The sequence below is a fragment of the Channa argus genome, chromosome 9 (assembly GCF_033026475.1).
Source record: "Channa argus isolate prfri chromosome 9, Channa argus male v1.0, whole genome shotgun sequence".
Classification (NCBI taxonomy): Eukaryota; Metazoa; Chordata; class Actinopteri; order Anabantiformes; family Channidae; genus Channa; species Channa argus.
In genome coordinates this window covers 3093003-3110785 of record NC_090205.1, presented here as the reverse complement: position 1 = coordinate 3110785, position 17783 = coordinate 3093003, and the positions used below count along the sequence as shown (strand labels likewise).

Below are 17783 nucleotides of genomic sequence, written 5' to 3'. Positions count from 1 at the left end.
GGGACATTCTTGTTTGTGTTGTTAGTCTTTATGAAGCATTTACCTGAGTTGTGTTTAAGTTCCCTGTTTCTGATCGTTGTGTGCTGGGTTCCCTGCTGATCATCTTGTCCTTCATCCTCTCTTTACACTCTGGACTGCTGAGGTATACGAAGCTTTGCATTTGGTGAAGTAGGACAGACAGACTTGTGTTTTAAGGAGTTCATTTCCTGCCTGTCTGTTTTATTTCACCTCTGGATTGCTTGTTCACAGGTTCCAGCTCTTTCCTATCCCAGAGTCATGGTGCCTTTCCTCTATGGAGATTTTGGCATAAAAAACGTTAAACCGTAAACTTGTAAGAAGAAACAGAACAAAATGCCACTGGAAAATGCTGCTGTTAAGCTTCCATATTGTTAGTTAACTTGTAAATACTATGTCCAGTGGATCCATATTAATAAAGCTTTGTCAAATATCAAAAATGCCATCACACACAATGTGTCAACCACTGATAAGCAGGAGCAAGTTTGTATCTCCCTACATTGAAATGGCAGGAAAGAGGATGGGAACTTACCCCTAAACGTAATAACAATGCACATTCAGCTGGGACAAATGTTCTCTTATCATTCAGAGCAGAGACGGTTTGTAGCAGAGACAAAGGTGCTGTGATTTGTAGCTGGACATTGTTCAGAAACACATGATGCATCGACCTAAAGGGATATATCGTACCTTGTCCATGCTTCAGCTGAGACTATCATACTAAAAGTGAATAAGACACTGAGCTACAAGCAAAGATGAACAGCATATTAGTTGTGAGGCTGGATGGTTAGAGGAAGGGGAAGTAACACAAGACAAGAACCCAGGTGTTTAAATGATGAATCTGTTTAATGTGAATGAGGAAGTTGCAGGGACTATTTCCTGTCTCACCGACTACTTTGTTTCCCCATGTTCAGCTAAGTTGATTCTAAAGATGTCTGAATGGCAGCATGTGTTGCTCCTAAAGCTGAATATCATTATCAGTAGAATGACTTCAACATTCATCACTGATCCCTTTGATTCTAAATGATTCCTTAATAAGGAGCCTCTTATCAGTACACTCATTTCTGGGAACACAACACGGCAGAAACTGTGCCAGAAATGGAATTTGTTATCAGGATCATTGATGCTGCACAAATTAATAATTGGCCGCCTGTTGATTATGATGTCAGTTCATTGCCTGTTGATGTTTTATACAGTGAACTTGTCTATAGAGTGGACCATTGTCACAAAAAGGGTTTTTACTCACAGATACTTGTGAACCCTGCATATAATGTATCACAACCACTGCATCATTGTTATGTCCAACGCCTATTATCAGTCCCAGTGTCCCACATCTGTTGGGTGAGGCTGTAACTGGGCTCTTATGTTGTAGTCTGAACCAGGCATAAGTGAGTAGAAGACAGTGAGTGTAACATGAATAATGAAAGGGTAGAAAGTAATGTGCAGTTTTTGGCAGAAGCTCATCAAAATAAATGAATATAACTGCAGAAATCATGCACTTGACTGTTTAGCAATAACCAGCGTACACATGTTTATAAGAGCTTGTGCTTTAATAGATGATGATGAACAATCAGTTACACAAACTGAAAAGCACAAACAGATTTTGCTTCCTGTAAAGGTGGAACTTTACACAATATTAAAGCTTGTAATGCTACAATCCCCATGTACGTTGATGAACGGGTACTCCTCCAAACCTATGCGGTTGGGGAAGACAACGTTGGAGCCATCGGAAAAACTCACCACGAACTCCTTGCCAGTGAACTTGATGATGATCTGTGCAGTTGGAGAGACAGAGACAAAAGTTCAGACTTTTTAAATACTTTTTTGTACATTCTGCAAAGGTTGTTTATAAGACGATTTGCATATGTGGCAGCTGTCACCTACAGTGTCCCCTGCTGTGGCAGCTCAGTGGCCACAAACAGCAGCTACTGGAGTGGAAATCACTAGTTGGAAGTTGATACAAACAATGGCAGCTACATGCATCTCACTTTGTCTCTCGACACTTTGAGCCTGCTGTCTCTACACAAGATGTCAAACCCTGAACACTCACCTTGAATTCAGTTCCACGGCAGAAAGGAAATTCTCCACCACGTATTTCACTTCCCCAAATGCCTCCCTGGCAAGAGTTGAAAACCACTCTTTTGTAGTCCTCATAGCGTTGAAAACGAGGGTTGACATGCAGCGCAATATTATTATCATCAGTGCCAATATTCACTGCAAAACTGCAGCACAAATAAACAAACAATATTACATTTTAACACGACTCATAATCTTTACAATAAACGACACAGTGCACAAAGTTTTAAGACAAACATATAATGTGCTGAGCAACACATTCAGAACACGTAGTCATCAAATAAAACAGGTTCCACGTCAGTGGTTCTGTAAAGAGTGGCCGTCATGCTCAGGTCAGTCAAAGCATTTTACAGGGAAAATGGAACAAGTACAGTAAGTAAAGAAGGAAATTAACACAAGGACGTGTTTCAATGATCAGTTTTACTTTTTAACAAGAAACTACTACTGACTGTGAAGCTTTAATGGTGGGGACCCCAGTAATGGTCAGGGTCTGGCCAGTCCTGAAGGTGGTCTTTAGCATCATATTCTGTGCAGAGAAGTAGACTGATAAGATACTTTAACACTACTGGATTTTACTAGACACATTATTGCAGCTACAGGCAAAAAAACTGAAACAATCTTTTCATTTCATCTTTTCAAATTAGATAGATAGTTAATTCATAGCTTGTTTCTCCCCCACACAGATTTGAAATGTACCATTCTCATACCATGACAGAGAAACATTAGGTGGGACAAATGGTGGAGGGAAAAATACTTACTATGAGTTCTGTTTACATTTTTTACTTTCTGATCAAGTTTAAAATCTCTATATTCTTGATTATTTGCAATTTGGGTAATAAAATACAGGATAACAATCCTGTATTGTCTTGATACTTACTCTAATCTTTGTAGACGTGGTCAACGAAGAAAGTTCGAGAAGAAATCAGAGAGCTGTAGGCAGAGTCTCCTCTCGCAGTATGGCAGGAAATATAGTCAATAATGGGGGTGGGACCCTCTTAAACATTCTTCTTTAACTACATTTGCAAAGACTTCGTTTTAAAGACATTATGTTTCCTTTGCAAATGGTCCCTCCCCCTTCCACTTCTACAGTCTAGTCTGTAGACTCTGCCTACAGCTCTCATTTCTTCTCGAGCCTTCTTTTTTGACAACATCTGCAAATATGACTGTAAGTATCCAGAGAATATTGTTATCCTTGAAATGAGCAATTACATTTGAAATTGGTTCTAGGTCAGGAGAAGTCTGAGAAAAAGTGTGTATTATGCCCTTTTACCTGAAAGGGGAAAAATCCTACAACATAATCTATTGCCGGTTGCTGCATTTGGTTTAGGCTGCGCAAGTCAGACATCAGGTCTGATCCTTTTTTCACTATTTATAACACAATGTTAACATACACATCATTTGTCAGTGTGCACATGGGTTTGTGTAACGAACCAATGTAATGTTTCCATCTTTTGAAAGATTGAACAAGGGATATAAGCATATCCTACAAAACGAAAAAGTGAATAAAGAAAACAAATAAGGCAGTGAAAATATTCACTAAGACTGAGTAACATCTGCTTTTACATGTATTAAAATATTTTGCATTACTACGGATTTGTCAGATTGAAGTATCTTTTAGTTGTTTAAGGAATCTGTTAAAAGTAGAGAAACACCAGCATGATCTGTAAGAGCAACAATCACTTCAGCTAAGTTTTGAAAGACAGAAGTATTTGCAGTATTTGTATCCGTAAACGGTACTTAGAAGAAGAGTAAAGTCTCCCCACTGAACGACACTTATAATCCATTTTCCCTCTAACGACAAATGTGAATCGATAATCTCCTCTTTGAAATTTCTATCAAACAATATAGCTACACCCACCAGAGGGACTTCCCACCCCACCGATTTGAACGGGTACCTTATGCGTCAGCCTGTAACACAAAGGGGCTGGACAAAGCATCACTTGTTGACGCCTCAGGAGTGAGGATGGGCTGTAAAAGCAGCTAACTCTAGGGATTTTGTTTTATTCAATTTTAGTACATCGAGGTACCATTGTGTGTTAACCAACGTGGCTTTGAACTAGTCATTATTAATAATCATCACAAGTCAGTTGTAAGTTACAAGCTTAGAAACAGAAACGTCTGATTTAAACAGTGAAGTGCACAGAGAAATTATGACTGACTACTTAACATCTTCTGCTGCAATTTGTTTTTGTCCTTTTATTAATCTATAGAATATTTTCCCATTGAGCTGCAGTGTAAATGAGAATGAGAAGCAGTGTAAAGTGCTTTGAGTGCCAACAGGTGGAAAAGTGCTAAATAAGTGCAGAACATTTACATTTACCATTAATCTTTATCTGCACAGACTTTGCTGATAGAGAACACGTCCTTCAAGACCGGGCAAAACCTGACTCTTGTTGGGGTTCCCAAGCCCAATGCCGCACAGTAAGTAGTAATCAAAAAAACACTGGACATTTCAGGGTAAAAAAGCAAAAGTGAAAAATTAATCTTACACTTTTCTTTCAAGGTGACTGAAGTGATTTAAAGATGTAAAGTCATGAGGCAAATCTAATCTTGTTCCTTGCTTTCATTAAAATGAGGATAAAAAATTCAGTTTTGCTTTTCAGTCTGGTTTAGTTTCTTTAGTTACATCATGAAACATGTTCTTTTGTTTTTCATTTCTATGTATTTTCCTCGTTCCTTACTTACACGTTTATTTGATTTTCTCTGTAACTGACTTGAACATCACACTGACTCACCTGTTACCTTTTCCATAGAAATGAACATTTCTGTGTTTCTTTGTGCTGAAGGTTTGAAGTGAATATTGGCCCCAACAAGAAGGACATTGCTCTGCAGATTAACCCTCGCTTTAAGTTCCAGGACGATGAAAATATAGTAGTCTGCAACTCTTACCAAGGAGGCGACTGGGGTTCTGAGCATCTTGAGAAATCCTTTCCATTTGGCAGAGGAGAGGAGTTCATGGTGAGATGTTATCTGTGAATAGATAATCTGCTTAATCGTGTCAGCAACAGCAAACAGTGGCAACTGGAGATGCTCCCTTTGCTTTATATACATAAAGTAACATAAAGGATTTAATTCATGTGTATAGCACCAGATCACGACAGTCGTCCAAAGGCACTTTACAGTGTAATATCAAGACCTTAGAGAAACCCAACAAATGGGAACAAGGTAAATATATTTACCAGAAAAGTACGAGAGAAAAGATTTATTTTACGTGTCAGTATATAATATTTTAGCAATACAGTTTATATTTGATGTCAATTTTACTCTCAGAAAACTACAAAATGAAACAGAAATAAAGAAAAGATGCTTGCAAGCATGCGGACGTATGATATTCACTCGATAAATTGATCCAGTTATTAAGATTTGTCAAGAGAAAACCCTGTGGAGCATCTGCTGATAGCAGCCATGCAGCTGTGGCAGATGTGCTTTGTTGGTGCTGTTTGTGGGATTTTGGAAAGACAAGTGAAATTTGTTATATTCCCACTTTAGTCTGATGACGTTGTGTGTAATTCGTGACTCGTATCAATGACTGTTAATTAGAGTCTTAAATGTGCCTGTGTGGGTGTTTGATGATGTGTGTAACTGTTATTTCTAATGGTACAGTGATGGAATGAGAATTGTGTAACATCTTTTTCTCTTTTGTCACCGTCTCTCCATCTGTGCAGATCATCATTGAATTCCGCTCTGAGTTTGTGGTGACTTTACCCGATGCCTCTAAGATTAGGTTCCCAAACCGCATAGGTGCGGAGCAGTACTCAGTCATCACTGTGAATGGGGACGTTCGCATCAAAAAGTTTAAGATTGAGTAAATGTCTCCAGGAATATGGAGCAATACATTATTAAAGTGCATTATTGGTATTTTGACCAAAACTTTGCCTAAAAATGTAGAAAATATCAATAAATCATTGCTTCATCCTGCACTGTTTGCTGCATTGTGTTCACTCCTCATCCTGCCAACATTTAGCCACACTTACTGTACATTGTCAGCCCAGTCTTCAGCTTGGTTGATACTGTGTAGAAGCAGCTTTTGCTTTAATTACAGCCCTGAGTCTGTGTAGACACAGTAGAAAACCTGCACAGCGGCTGTAGATGAAGCACTGTTTGACTCTTCCTCACTGAACTGTTCAAGCTCAGTCACACTGGATGGTGACTGCTGGTGGACTGCAGTCTTCAGGTCCTTCCACAGATTTTTAGTCCATGCTTTACTGTAGGTATGGTGTTCTTTATATGGTGACTTGGATTGTCTTGATCCACACATGCTGTTTGGCATTGAGGTCAAAAAGTTATATTTCGGTCTCGTCAGACCTTAAAAACTTCTTCCAGGATACTGATTCACCAGTAAGTGGACCTGCCACATACAGATGTATTCATACTACAGTTCTTTACACACAATCACTACACTCCACTTAACTAATTGTTTGACTTTGGAAACCAATTGGCTGCACCAGTGATAGTTTAGGTAAGTTACACTGAAGAGTGAGAATCTTTATGCAGTCACTTGCCGTTTTTTTCCCTTTTCTTTCAGCTATTGCTTTATGCTAAGAAAGTAGCACAGGTGCAGTGTGATCAGTCTGCTCTGGTGCCCTTAGTGAAACGTTCAGGGAGTGTAGGGCATCTGTGTTCTGGCAGCACCCAGTAGGCCAACGGCTTTGTTATCAATGGTCGACGTAACTGTTCACAGCAGGTCCAACGACCCTGCATCCACCAGGAAGTGTCCTCATGCTCCTGATGGGCTGTCTGCCACTGTGACATGCTAACAGTAACTTCTGCAAACCATTTTTCTGACAGTAAGTTGTTGCTTTCACTGTTAAATGTGTATTTTTAATGTAATTATCTTTAAGAAGTGAGTAGCACAGTCACCGTATGGGCTATAAAAGCCATAAACATTTCGGATCTTTAAAGGTTAAAATAACTGCAGTGGAAGATGCTAAATACTTAATTGTTTTCAGGAAACATCTGATAGTCTTGACACATCTTTACAAAAACAAACCAAAAATAACTACATATTAAAATTAGATCATAAAACACTTCAAACCTTCTTTGATCCTAAGTCTCACAAACTAAAGGTGACAACACTCACAGTTGTTCCCCACTGAGTCCACCTCCAACATTATACAGCAGGTTTAGCTAAATCCAAACTTTATTTATGTAGCATCTTTTGTACAAATTAATTCAAAGTGCTTTACAGGTGGTTTGCTCTCGGCCTAGTCGTGAAGATGAGACTTTGGCAGAACTATCTGTGATTTCAGTCTGTTACAATTACTGTCCTTTCACTTGATTCCATTATAGTAACTTAACAGATACGTTTGTGTAAATAGACTTAGAATTGATGGTTTTTGTCAAACAGGAAGTTTGTTCCATAGAACTAGTGTCAGATATCCAGGGTCAAACCTGCTTCCCTACAGTCCAAGGTGGCACCACCACAGTGTTGTCAGTGGTGATGATCAGTGTGTCAGTTCAGAGTCAGAAAAGGAAACGACTGTGCTCAAGAACTTATCTGAAGTTAAACGTTTACAGGAAGCAGTTTTACAGATTGTTATACACTGATTGTTTGCCCTCCACCCATTATCTTATACTTTGCAGCTGAGCTTCTCTATTTGTCTTTGGAAACATGTGAAGTCTGATGGAATCAGTCCTGAGCTGGAACATCTTGTTCATCCAGCAGGTGGCACTGACGGAGTGCAGTAATGGATAATGCACCGTGTGTGTGTGTGTGTGTGTGTGTGTGTGTGTGTGTGTGTGTGTGTCTGTGTGTGTGTGTGTGTGTGAATAACAAGTTTTGTTTTTGTGCCACCAGTGCAGTTACCAAGTTCACCACAGTGACTCTGGTGGAGTAATGCAGAGGGTCACAAATAGCCACATAGCAGTCGATTGATTAAAGAATCATGTTTCCTATTGAGGCACCGAGAGCGATTGAGCTCAAATAAACATGTAGAGAACACATGAGGTCACCAAGAAACCAACAGGTTGTTTCATTGTGAGAGTCTAACACTGATTCAATCCCAATGGCCTCTTTCTCCATTCATGTGAATGAGAACAAATTGCTGAAAAAAGCTGAATATTTCTGAAAGTATAAAAGATATTAAAAAGCTGATGTTCTTAACATGCTGAAAATGGTGTTTCCAGCTGAAAGTTGGCTCAGACACTGAAATCAGAATAGTGATAATAAAGATCAGAATATCATTAGACAGTGTTGTAGAGGCAGTTAGACTAAGTTTTGACACATAGCTCTGAAAAATGATGAGATTTTTTATTGTGTAAAAGTTTAACAGATTTAACATAATGTTCTATTTCAATAACAGTTTAAAGGGATTATGAAAATTGGGACTTGTGAATATGGAGTTTCGCCAACAGGATGAATAAGTTAACAATCTGTCATTTCTGACAGTTTGATCTAAACCACATTAACGAGCCGCTGAGCTGCAGCCACAGTTGGACAGACGTAGTTGGGACACAAACACCTGCCAATCAGAGCGTAGCTTCAGGTCACATGATTGTCCCCAGCAGCCACAGAGGAAGCATGAACTAAACACTGCTTTGGTTGTTTGTCAGGTATTTCATGACTGTACTTAAGTCCTTGTTATTTTCTACGTATCTCACAGAGAGAACATGCAAACTCCACACAGAACGAGCACAGAGCCGGGGACCTTTCAGCTGTGACGCAGCAGCGCTACCCACTCGACCACCGGGCCGCCCTACTAGAAAGACGTGTTAAGAAATTAGACGAAAATATATTGTTGCTACTCAACACATTTTGTTGACCTTCTCTGTAAAATGTGTGAAGCTGTTTGTACTCATCATGTTTTATGCTGAAAGACACAGAGTATATCAAACATAAAAACAGAGACGTGTAGAAAGTCTATGTGGGGGAAACGTGCACCCGCTCTGTCTCTGGTCTTTGTCAGTCCACCCTGTGTCCTCTCCCTCCTTACAGAGCTCCGACCTCTGCTGGACCTCATGCTCTGTTTCAGCCTCCGCAACCAGTCAGTTTAATAATGTAGCAGCAAGCTGATTCACATGAGGTCAAATTAGCTGCTAAATCATTTTGTCTTGTTCCTTCTTCTTTGCCTGTTCTCATGTTAAAGCACCTCAGCTGCTTCAGAATCCAGAGTAACTAACTGAAGCCTTCAGTATTTGAGCTGGAATATAAGTGTGATGGTGACATCTACTGGCTCAAACCGTTTTTCAATGAACACACAGCTGAAACACGGTGCAAAAGGAGAGAGTCACCAGTTTCCCTGGATGAAACAATCTGCTCAGCTCAGAACATGTCAGCATTTATTAGACTTGGTTTATGAATCTGCATCTGTAAAACAACTAGTGGCTAAATATGTTGAATGTAGTGGAGCGACTGGAATTACCCAGGCAGAGTACTAGTACCTTTAAACTATACTAATTGTACACAAGTGGAGTAAGTGGACTTGGTTACTTCCCTCGACTTCTTGACATTTGAATTTTACGTCAACCTCGTTCTCTCTGCTGAAGCAGAGAAGGGAGGGAAGAGAAGCTACAGTGCTACGATCTTAAAGTAACATGCTCCCTGTATCCATCATTCTGCTGATCTCATCATTTCTGTTCATATGTCAACAAGCTACATTTGTGCAAAACAGTAATTATATCAGGCTGCTGCCACACGTTCTCAAGGATTTCAAAGTCATTTGTTGGTAGATTTTTATGAAATCTGTACATTTTCAATCTACTGATGTCTGGGATGCCTGAGTACTGCTCTGTATGTGGTTGGGGAATTGAATCCTAGACACCTTAGGTAAAGTCACCAAAAACTCCCTTGGGGTGAATTCAGTGATGTTCTGTAGAGACAGAGAGAAGCGGAGGAAGAATCCGTAAATAGTGATTTGTCTTTATACAGCAGCACCCAAAACGAGGATTGATATGCAATAGTATATTTTGCTCATCAAGACCAATAGTCAGCATTTTACAGGGAAAATGGAACAATCACATAAAAAGAAGAAAATGGACCGTAGTGAAACACATAACCGTGTGTTCAGCTGGGATGTAAGTAAAAACAGATCACTCTTTATGCTGGTTTTTCACAAGCAAATCACATCAGCAACTGTGTTAAACCCCACAAAGACGCCTCAAGAAACTCATTGGTCCTGATATGATCATGTCCTGAACAATATAAGAGGAAGAGGACTGGCACAGACGGTGATTGTGAGGTAAAACTACTGGATTTTACTATTTGACATTAGCATTGCAGCTACAGTGCCTGTAAAACATCCCCCATTAAATGTTCTTTTTTAATGTTTCCTTTTGTCACTCTGACATTCACATACTTATACATTTAGTCATTTGGCAGATTCTTTATCCAAACGAGGTAGAAAATCTAAGTCAGGGACAAAACGTCAGAGCAAAAGCTCGTTCCACCATTGTGTGACCACTGAGCTGAAGAGTTTCTTCATTCATGTGCATGACATGAGTAACCTGCACATCTGTGGAGGCTCCATTACTGCTGAATGATATTCAGCTTTAGGAGCAACACATGCTGCCATTCAGACAAAAAGTCCAGGAGCTAAACTGAGGTCGTAACATGCCAACATGTCAATGTCCCAAACGTTTTGACACTGACAAATTCAAATAACATTTGTCAAAAAAAACTATTTGGTGGACAAGCTGGACACTGAAGTTATTATGTGTTAAAGAAGTGGGATGTGTGTTTTCTGACAAGTTATCAGGATCATTGATGCTGCACAAATTAATAATTGGTCGCCTGTTACTTATGATGTCAGTTCATTGCCTGTTGATGTTTTATACAGTGAACTTGTCTATAGAGTGGACCATTGTCACAAAAAGGGTTTTTACTCACAGATACTTGTGAACCCTGCATATAATGTATCACAACCACTGCAGACTACAGAGTCTTAGGATCTTGACTTTATTAACAGATTGGTTGATGCCTTTATGTTTGGCAATAGAAACTTTCCCTTTTGTTACAAGGACATTATGATTTGGTGTTTTGCAGCTTATTGGTAATTGTTCGCAGTAATGAGATGAGGCAGTGATTGTCGTCCATTATGAAATACTATCCAAAATAAAACAATCATTGTTATGTCCAACGCCTATTATCAGTCCCAGTGTCCCCCATCTGTTGGGTGAGGCTGTAACTGGGCTCTTATGTTGTAGTCTGAACCAGGCATAAGTGAGTAGAAGACAGTGAGTGTAACATGAATAATGAAAGGGTAGAAAGTAATGTGCAGTTTTTGGCAGAAGCTCATCAAAATAAATTAATATAACTGCAGAAATCATGCACTTGACTGTTTAGCAATAACCGGCATACACATGTTTATAAGAGCTTGTGCTTTAATAGATGATGATGAACAATCAATCACACAAAATGAAAAGCACAAACAGATTTTGCTTCCTGTAAAGGTGGAACTTTACACAATGGCAAAGCTTGTAATGCAAACATCCCCATCAACAGTGATGTGCGAGTACTGCTGTAAACCTATGCGGTTGGGGAAGACAACGTTGGAGCCATCGAAAAAACTCACAACAAACTCTTTGCCAGTGAACTTGATGACGATCTGTGCAGTTGGAGACAGAGACAAAAGGAAGAAAGAGTATTGAGAATATTCTTATAGCTTTCACAGATCTCTGTGAGGCCCATTTAAGAACAAAGGTTTGAGCCTGCTGTCTCTACACAAGATGTCAAACCCTGAACACTCACCTTGAACTCAACTCCATGGAAGAAAGGAAATTCTTCACCACGTATCCAAGATCCCCAACTGCCTCCCTCACAAGAGTTGAAAATCACTTTTTTGTGCTCCCCATAGTGGTTAAAACGAGGGTTGACATGCAGCACAATATCATCATTATCAGGGCCAATATTCACTGCAAAACTGCAACACAAATAAACAATATTACATTTTAACATGATTCATAATCTTTACAATAAATGACACAGTGCACAAAGTATTAAGACAAACATATAATGTGCTGAGCAACACATTCAGAACACGTAGTCATCAAATAAAACAGGTTCCACGTCAGTGGTTATGTAAAGAGTGGCCGTCATGCTCAGGTCACTCAAAGCATTTTACAGGGAAAATGGAACAAGTACAGTAAGTAAAGAAGGAAATTAACACAAGGACGTGTTTCAAGGATCAGTTTTACTTTTTAACAAGAAACTACTGACTTTGTAGCTTTAAGGCCGGGGATCCCAGTAATGGTCAGGGTCTGGCCAGTCCCGAAGGTGCTGTTTAGCGTCATATTCTGTGCAGAGAAGAAGACTGATAAGATACTTTAACACTACTGGATTTTACTAGACACATTATTGCAGCTACAGGCAAAAAACAGAAACAATGTTTTCATTTCATCTTTTCAAATTCAATTCAATTCAATTCAACTTTATTTATATAGCGCCAATTCACAACAAAGTCATCTCAGGGCACTTTACAGAATAAAGTCAAGATTATAAAGATATATAAAGAGAACCCAACAATTCCCCCTGGAGCAAGCCATAGGCAACAGTGGAGAGGAAAAACTCCCTTTAACGGAAGAAACCTCCAGCAGAACCAGGCTCAGGGTGGACGGCCTTCTGCCTCGACCGGTTGGGGTGAGTGGAAAGGGGAGAGAGAAAAGAACAGAGCAACAAAAAGCAACAACAAAACATCGGGCAGATTGGTAGGACCAGTAGCTGCACGCTGGAAGACACACAGCTTCAAAGCCGGGGGACACCTGCAGAAAGGGACAGAGAGAGGGGGACAGAGGAGGACAAAGACAACTACGGGAGAGAACACACAGAGTTAATGACATACAGTGGTGACAATTGCGGGGTGAGAGGAGAGATGGTCAAGAGGAGGAAAGGAGCTCAGTGCATCAGGGGGTGGGTCCCCCAGCAGTCTAAGCCTATGGCAGCATAACTATAACTAACTATATGCTTTATTAAAGAGGAAGGTTTTAAGCCTACACTTAAAAGTAGAGAGGGTGTCTGCTTCCCGAATCTGAACTGGGAGCTGGTTCCACAAGAGAGGAGCTTGATAGCTAAAGGCTCTGCCTCCCATTCTACTTTTGGAAATTCTGGGAACCACAAGTAGGCCTGCATTCTGAGAGCGAAGTGGTCTACTGGGATGATATGGTGCTATGAGGTCTTCTATATATGATGGAGCCTGACCATTCAGAGCTTTATATGTAAGAAGCAGGGTTTTAAATTCTATTCTAAATTTAATGGGAAGCAAATGGAGAGAAGCTAGTGAAGGTGAAATATGATCTCTCTTGCTAGTTCCAGTCAGCACTCTTGCTGCAGCATTTTGGATTAATTGCAGGCTCTTTAGGGAGTTACTGGGGCATCCTGAAAGTAGGGAATTACAGTAGTCCAACCTAGAGGTAACAAATGCATGGACCAGTTTTTTGGCATCACTTTGAGACAGGATGCTCCTAATTTTGGCAAAAAAGTGGAAGAAGGCTGTTCTAGAGATTTGTTTTATATGTGAGTTAAAGGACAGATCCTGATCAAAAATAACTCCAAGGTTCCTTGCAGTAGTACTGGAGGCCAGACTTATGCCATCTAGGGTAACAATATGGTTGGACATCATATCTCTGAGATTTTTGGGCCCAAATACTATGACTTCAGTTTTGTCTGAGTTTAAAAGTAAAAAAATTGTGGGACATCCAGGCCTTTATGTCTTGTAGGCTTGAAGGTTTATTAACTGATTATTTTCTTCTGGTTCCATAGATAAATATAGATGGGTATCATCAGCATAACAGTGGAAATTTCTGGAGTGTTTTCTAATAATGTTGCCTAAAGGAGACATATATAAAGTAAAAAGTATTGGTCCTAACACAGAGCCTTGTGGAACTCCATAGCTAACCTTTGTGTGCATGGAGGATTCATCATTAACATGAACAAATTGAAATCTATCAGACAGATAAGATTTAAACCAACCTAGTGCAGTTCCTGTAATTCCAATTTCATGTTCCAGTCTCTGTAATAAAATGTTGTGATCAATGGTATCAAATGCGGCACTAAGATCTAACAGAACAAGTATAGAGATGAGTCCATTATCTGAGGCCATGAGAAGATCGTTGGTGACTTTTTCCAGTGCTGTTTCTGTACTATGATGAACTCTAAATCCTGACTGAAAGTCTTCATACAAATTATTCCTATGAAGGTGATCACATAATTGTTTTGCGACTACTTTTTCAATTATTTTAGAAATAAAGGGGAGATTAGATATTGGTCTGTAATTGGCTAAAACACCTGGGTCAAGACAGTGTTTTTTAAGTAGTGGTTTAATTACAGCTACCTTATAGGCCTGTGGTACATAGCCTGTTTCTAAAGATAGATTGATGATATCTAATATGAACGTATCTATTAAGGGTAAAGCTTCCTTGAGCAGCTTAGTTGGAATAGGGTCTAGCAGACATGTTGTTGGTTTAGATGAGGTAATAATTGAAGTTAGCTCAGAGAGATCTATGGGTAAAAATCAGTCTAACAGGGATTGGGGCCTTATTGATGACTCTAGCACTGCTGTACATGAAGATCTATCTGTAATTTTTGGGGGGAGGATCTGGTGAATACTTTCTCTAATAGCTACAATTTTATTCATAAAGAAGGTCATGAAGTCATTGCTGCTCAAAGTTAAGGGAATAGTAGGCTCAACAGAACTATGGCTCTTAGTCAGCCTGGCTACAATGCTGAACAGAAACCGGGGGTTGTTCTTGTTTTCTTCTATTAATGATGAATAATATGCTGTTCTGGCATCACTGAGAGCTTTTTTGTACGTTTTAAAACTATTTTTCCAGGCTAAATGAGATTCTTCTAACTTTCTGGAACGCCACTTCCTTTCTAACTTTCATGTTTCCTGTTTTAAGTTGCGTGTTTGTGAACTATACCATGGAGATCACCTCTTCTGATTTACTGCCTTCTTTTTCAGAGGGGCAACACTATCGAGTATTGTACGTAGTGAGGCTGCAGAATTGTCAACAAGATAATCTACTTGTGCAGGAGTAACATTAAGGAGACTACTTTCCATTGTATTAACATATGGTGAAGCAAATGATGGAGAAATAATTTCTTTAAATTTGTTGACAGCTTTTTCACTTAAGCATCTGCTATAGTGGAATTTTTCCCTATGTGCTATATAGTCCGTTATTGTAAATTCAAATGTTATTAAAAAATAGTCAGACAGAAGAGATTTGTGAGGAAATATGGTTAAATTCTCCGCTTCAATTCCATATGTAAGGACAAGGTCTAACGTGTGACTAAAACAGTGAGTGGGTTTATTTACATTTTGGGAAAAACCAATTGAATCTAATAATGAATTAAACGCAGTGCTCAGACAGTTACTGTCAGCATCTACATGAATGTTAAAGTCACCCACTATAATTACTTTATCTGTACTAAGCACTAAATCAGATAGAAAATCAGAAAATTCAATCAAAAACTGGAGGACGGTACACGATAACAAATAATAGTGGTTTTTGAGTTTTCCAGTTTGGGTGTGAAAGGTTAAGAGCAAGGCTCTCAAATGAGTTGTAACTATGTTTAGGTCTATGGAAGATTGCTGCTACTCCTCCACCTCGGCCTGTGCTTCTAGGAACATGATAATTAATATGACTCATTTAAACTGACATATTCTTCCTGCTGCAACCAAGTTTCAGTGAGACAAAATAAATGGAATTGATGATCACTTATTAAGTCATTTACTAACAGAGATTTAGAAGAGAGAGATCTGATATTTAATAATCCACATTTAATAGTTTTGGGGTTTTGTTCTGTAAGAGGAGTAGTCTTAACTTTTATTAGGTTATCATGATTAACTCCTTTTGTTGTCATATTTACTTTATGTAATTTAGGTCGGGGAACAGACACAGTCTCTATAGGTATGTGGGAGTTGTGGGGGGGTGACGGTTGTAAGGACACTGCAGAGAGGCGTGTAGGACTGGATCTCTGCATCCTAGGCTCAACTCTGGATTGTCATACTTTTGGTTGTCTAATAAAACCAGCCATATTTCTGGATAAGAAAGCTGCACCATCTAAAGTAGGATGGATGCCATCTCTCCTAATCAGCTTAGGTTTTCCCCAAAAACGTTTCCAATTGTCTATGTAGCCCACATCGTTTGCTGGACACCACCTAGACAGCCAGCGGTTGAATGACGACATGCGGGTGTACATGTCGTCACTGGTCAGATTTGGCAGGGGACCAGAGAAAATTACGGAGTCCGACATTGTTTTTGCAAAGTTACACACCGATTCAACATTCATTTTAGTGACCTCCGATTTGCGTAATCGGGCGTCATTAACTCCCACGTGAATAATAATCTTACTGTATTTACGTTTATCCTTAGCCAGGAGTTTCAAATATGATTCAACGTCGCCCGCTCTGGCCCCAGGAAGACATTTGACTACGGCCACTGGAGTCTCTAATTTCACGTTTCTGACTATAGAGCTGCCAATTACCAGAGTTGGTTTCTCAGCGGGTGTGTCGCTGAGTGGGGAAAATCGATTAGAAACCTGAACCGACTGGTGGTGAACCTCGGGCGTCTGTTTAGCATTAGATCTCTTACGAACCGTCACCCAGCCGGACTGGCTTCCCGGCTGCTCGGGAACTGCCGGGGGAAAACTAGCAGGGGCTACGCTACGTTGGCCTGCACCAGCTACCGGGGCCTGACTAGCGGAGTTGTTTTCCATGGTGCGGAGCCGCACTTCCAATTCCGTGAGCCTTGCCTCCAAAGATGCAAAAACCTTTCACTTATTACATAAACCATTATCACTAAAGGAGGCAGAGGAAAAACTGAACATGAGACACACCGAGCAAGTGAGAGAAGGAGAGACAGAGGGAGACAGAGAAGCCATTGCTAATGGATAACTGCTAAGCTAGCAAAGCTAATATAAGTGAAATGTGGAATTTGTAAACTTTAGCTGGTTATGTTTTGCAAAAGCAGGTGCTTGTGCAATACAAGCGTATGTTACGACTAAGTATTAATTCTTGTGTGAAGAAATCACTTATTTAAGTAAAAATAACAGCTACAATTAATCAGTAAACAGTCTTTCGGTAGAAACCCAAGAGTGTGCAGAAACAGGAACGCTTACTGCAAATCTGGATTGCACGAGGAGCGCAATGATAGTTAATACATAGAGCCCAGCTTGTTTCTCCCCCACACAGATTTGAAATGTACCATTGTCATACCATGACAGAGAAACATTAGGTGGGACAAATGGTGGAGGGAAAAATACTTAATGAGCAATAATAACAACTTGACTAAAAAAGACTATGGTCTGTGTACATTTTTTACTTTCTGATCATGTTTAAAATCTCTATATTTTTGATTATTTGCAATTTGTTTAGAGTGTAATAAAATGCAGAATAACAATCCTGTATTGCCTTGATACTTACTCTCATCTTTGCAGATGTTGTCAATGAAGAAGGTTCGAGAAGAAATCAGAGAGCTGTAGGCTCCTTTCTGCAGTATGGCAGGAAAATATAGTCAATAATGTGGGTGGGACCCTCTTAAACATTCTTCTTTAAGGGACCCTCCCACACTGTTAAGTATAATTTCCTGACAAACTGTGAAGAGGTGACTCTGCCTACAGCTCTCTGATTTCTTCTCGAACCTTCTTCATTAACAACATCCGCAAAGATGACAGTAAGTATCCAGAGAATATTGTTATCCTTGAAATGTGCAATTACATTTGAAACTGGTTCTAGGTCAGGAGAAATCTGAGAAAAAGTGTG

At 39.6% G+C, this 17783-nt stretch overlaps 4 protein-coding genes across 4 annotated transcripts in view; 2 read left to right on the top strand and 2 right to left on the bottom strand.

Annotated features, from left to right (window-relative positions):
- The window catches only part of LOC137133307 (uncharacterized), a 68496-nt gene that overhangs the window by 26091 nt on the left and 24622 nt on the right, over positions 1-17783 (top strand). The gene's annotated exons all lie outside the window — the stretch shown is intronic.
- On the bottom strand, positions 1544-3105 carry LOC137133313 (beta-galactoside-binding lectin-like). The gene is made up of 4 exons (XM_067516805.1): positions 2966-3105; positions 2538-2614; positions 2063-2234; positions 1544-1785 (listed from the first exon to the last, which is right to left on the bottom strand). The coding sequence occupies exons 2-4, from the start codon at positions 2609-2611 to the stop codon at positions 1639-1641; spliced, it is 393 nt and encodes a 130-aa protein (XP_067372906.1). The 5' UTR covers positions 2612-2614; positions 2966-3105; the 3' UTR covers positions 1544-1638.
- LOC137133308 (beta-galactoside-binding lectin-like) lies at positions 3105-6004 on the top strand. The gene is made up of 4 exons (XM_067516799.1): positions 3105-3253; positions 4430-4509; positions 4875-5046; positions 5754-6004. The coding sequence occupies exons 1-4, from the start codon at positions 3248-3250 to the stop codon at positions 5895-5897; spliced, it is 402 nt and encodes a 133-aa protein (XP_067372900.1). The 5' UTR covers positions 3105-3247; the 3' UTR covers positions 5898-6004.
- LOC137133312 (beta-galactoside-binding lectin-like) lies at positions 11064-17562 on the bottom strand. Its single transcript, XM_067516804.1, has 4 exons — positions 17445-17562; positions 12242-12318; positions 11774-11945; positions 11064-11630 (listed from the first exon to the last, which is right to left on the bottom strand). The coding sequence occupies exons 1-4, from the start codon at positions 17448-17450 to the stop codon at positions 11484-11486; spliced, it is 402 nt and encodes a 133-aa protein (XP_067372905.1). The 5' UTR covers positions 17451-17562; the 3' UTR covers positions 11064-11483.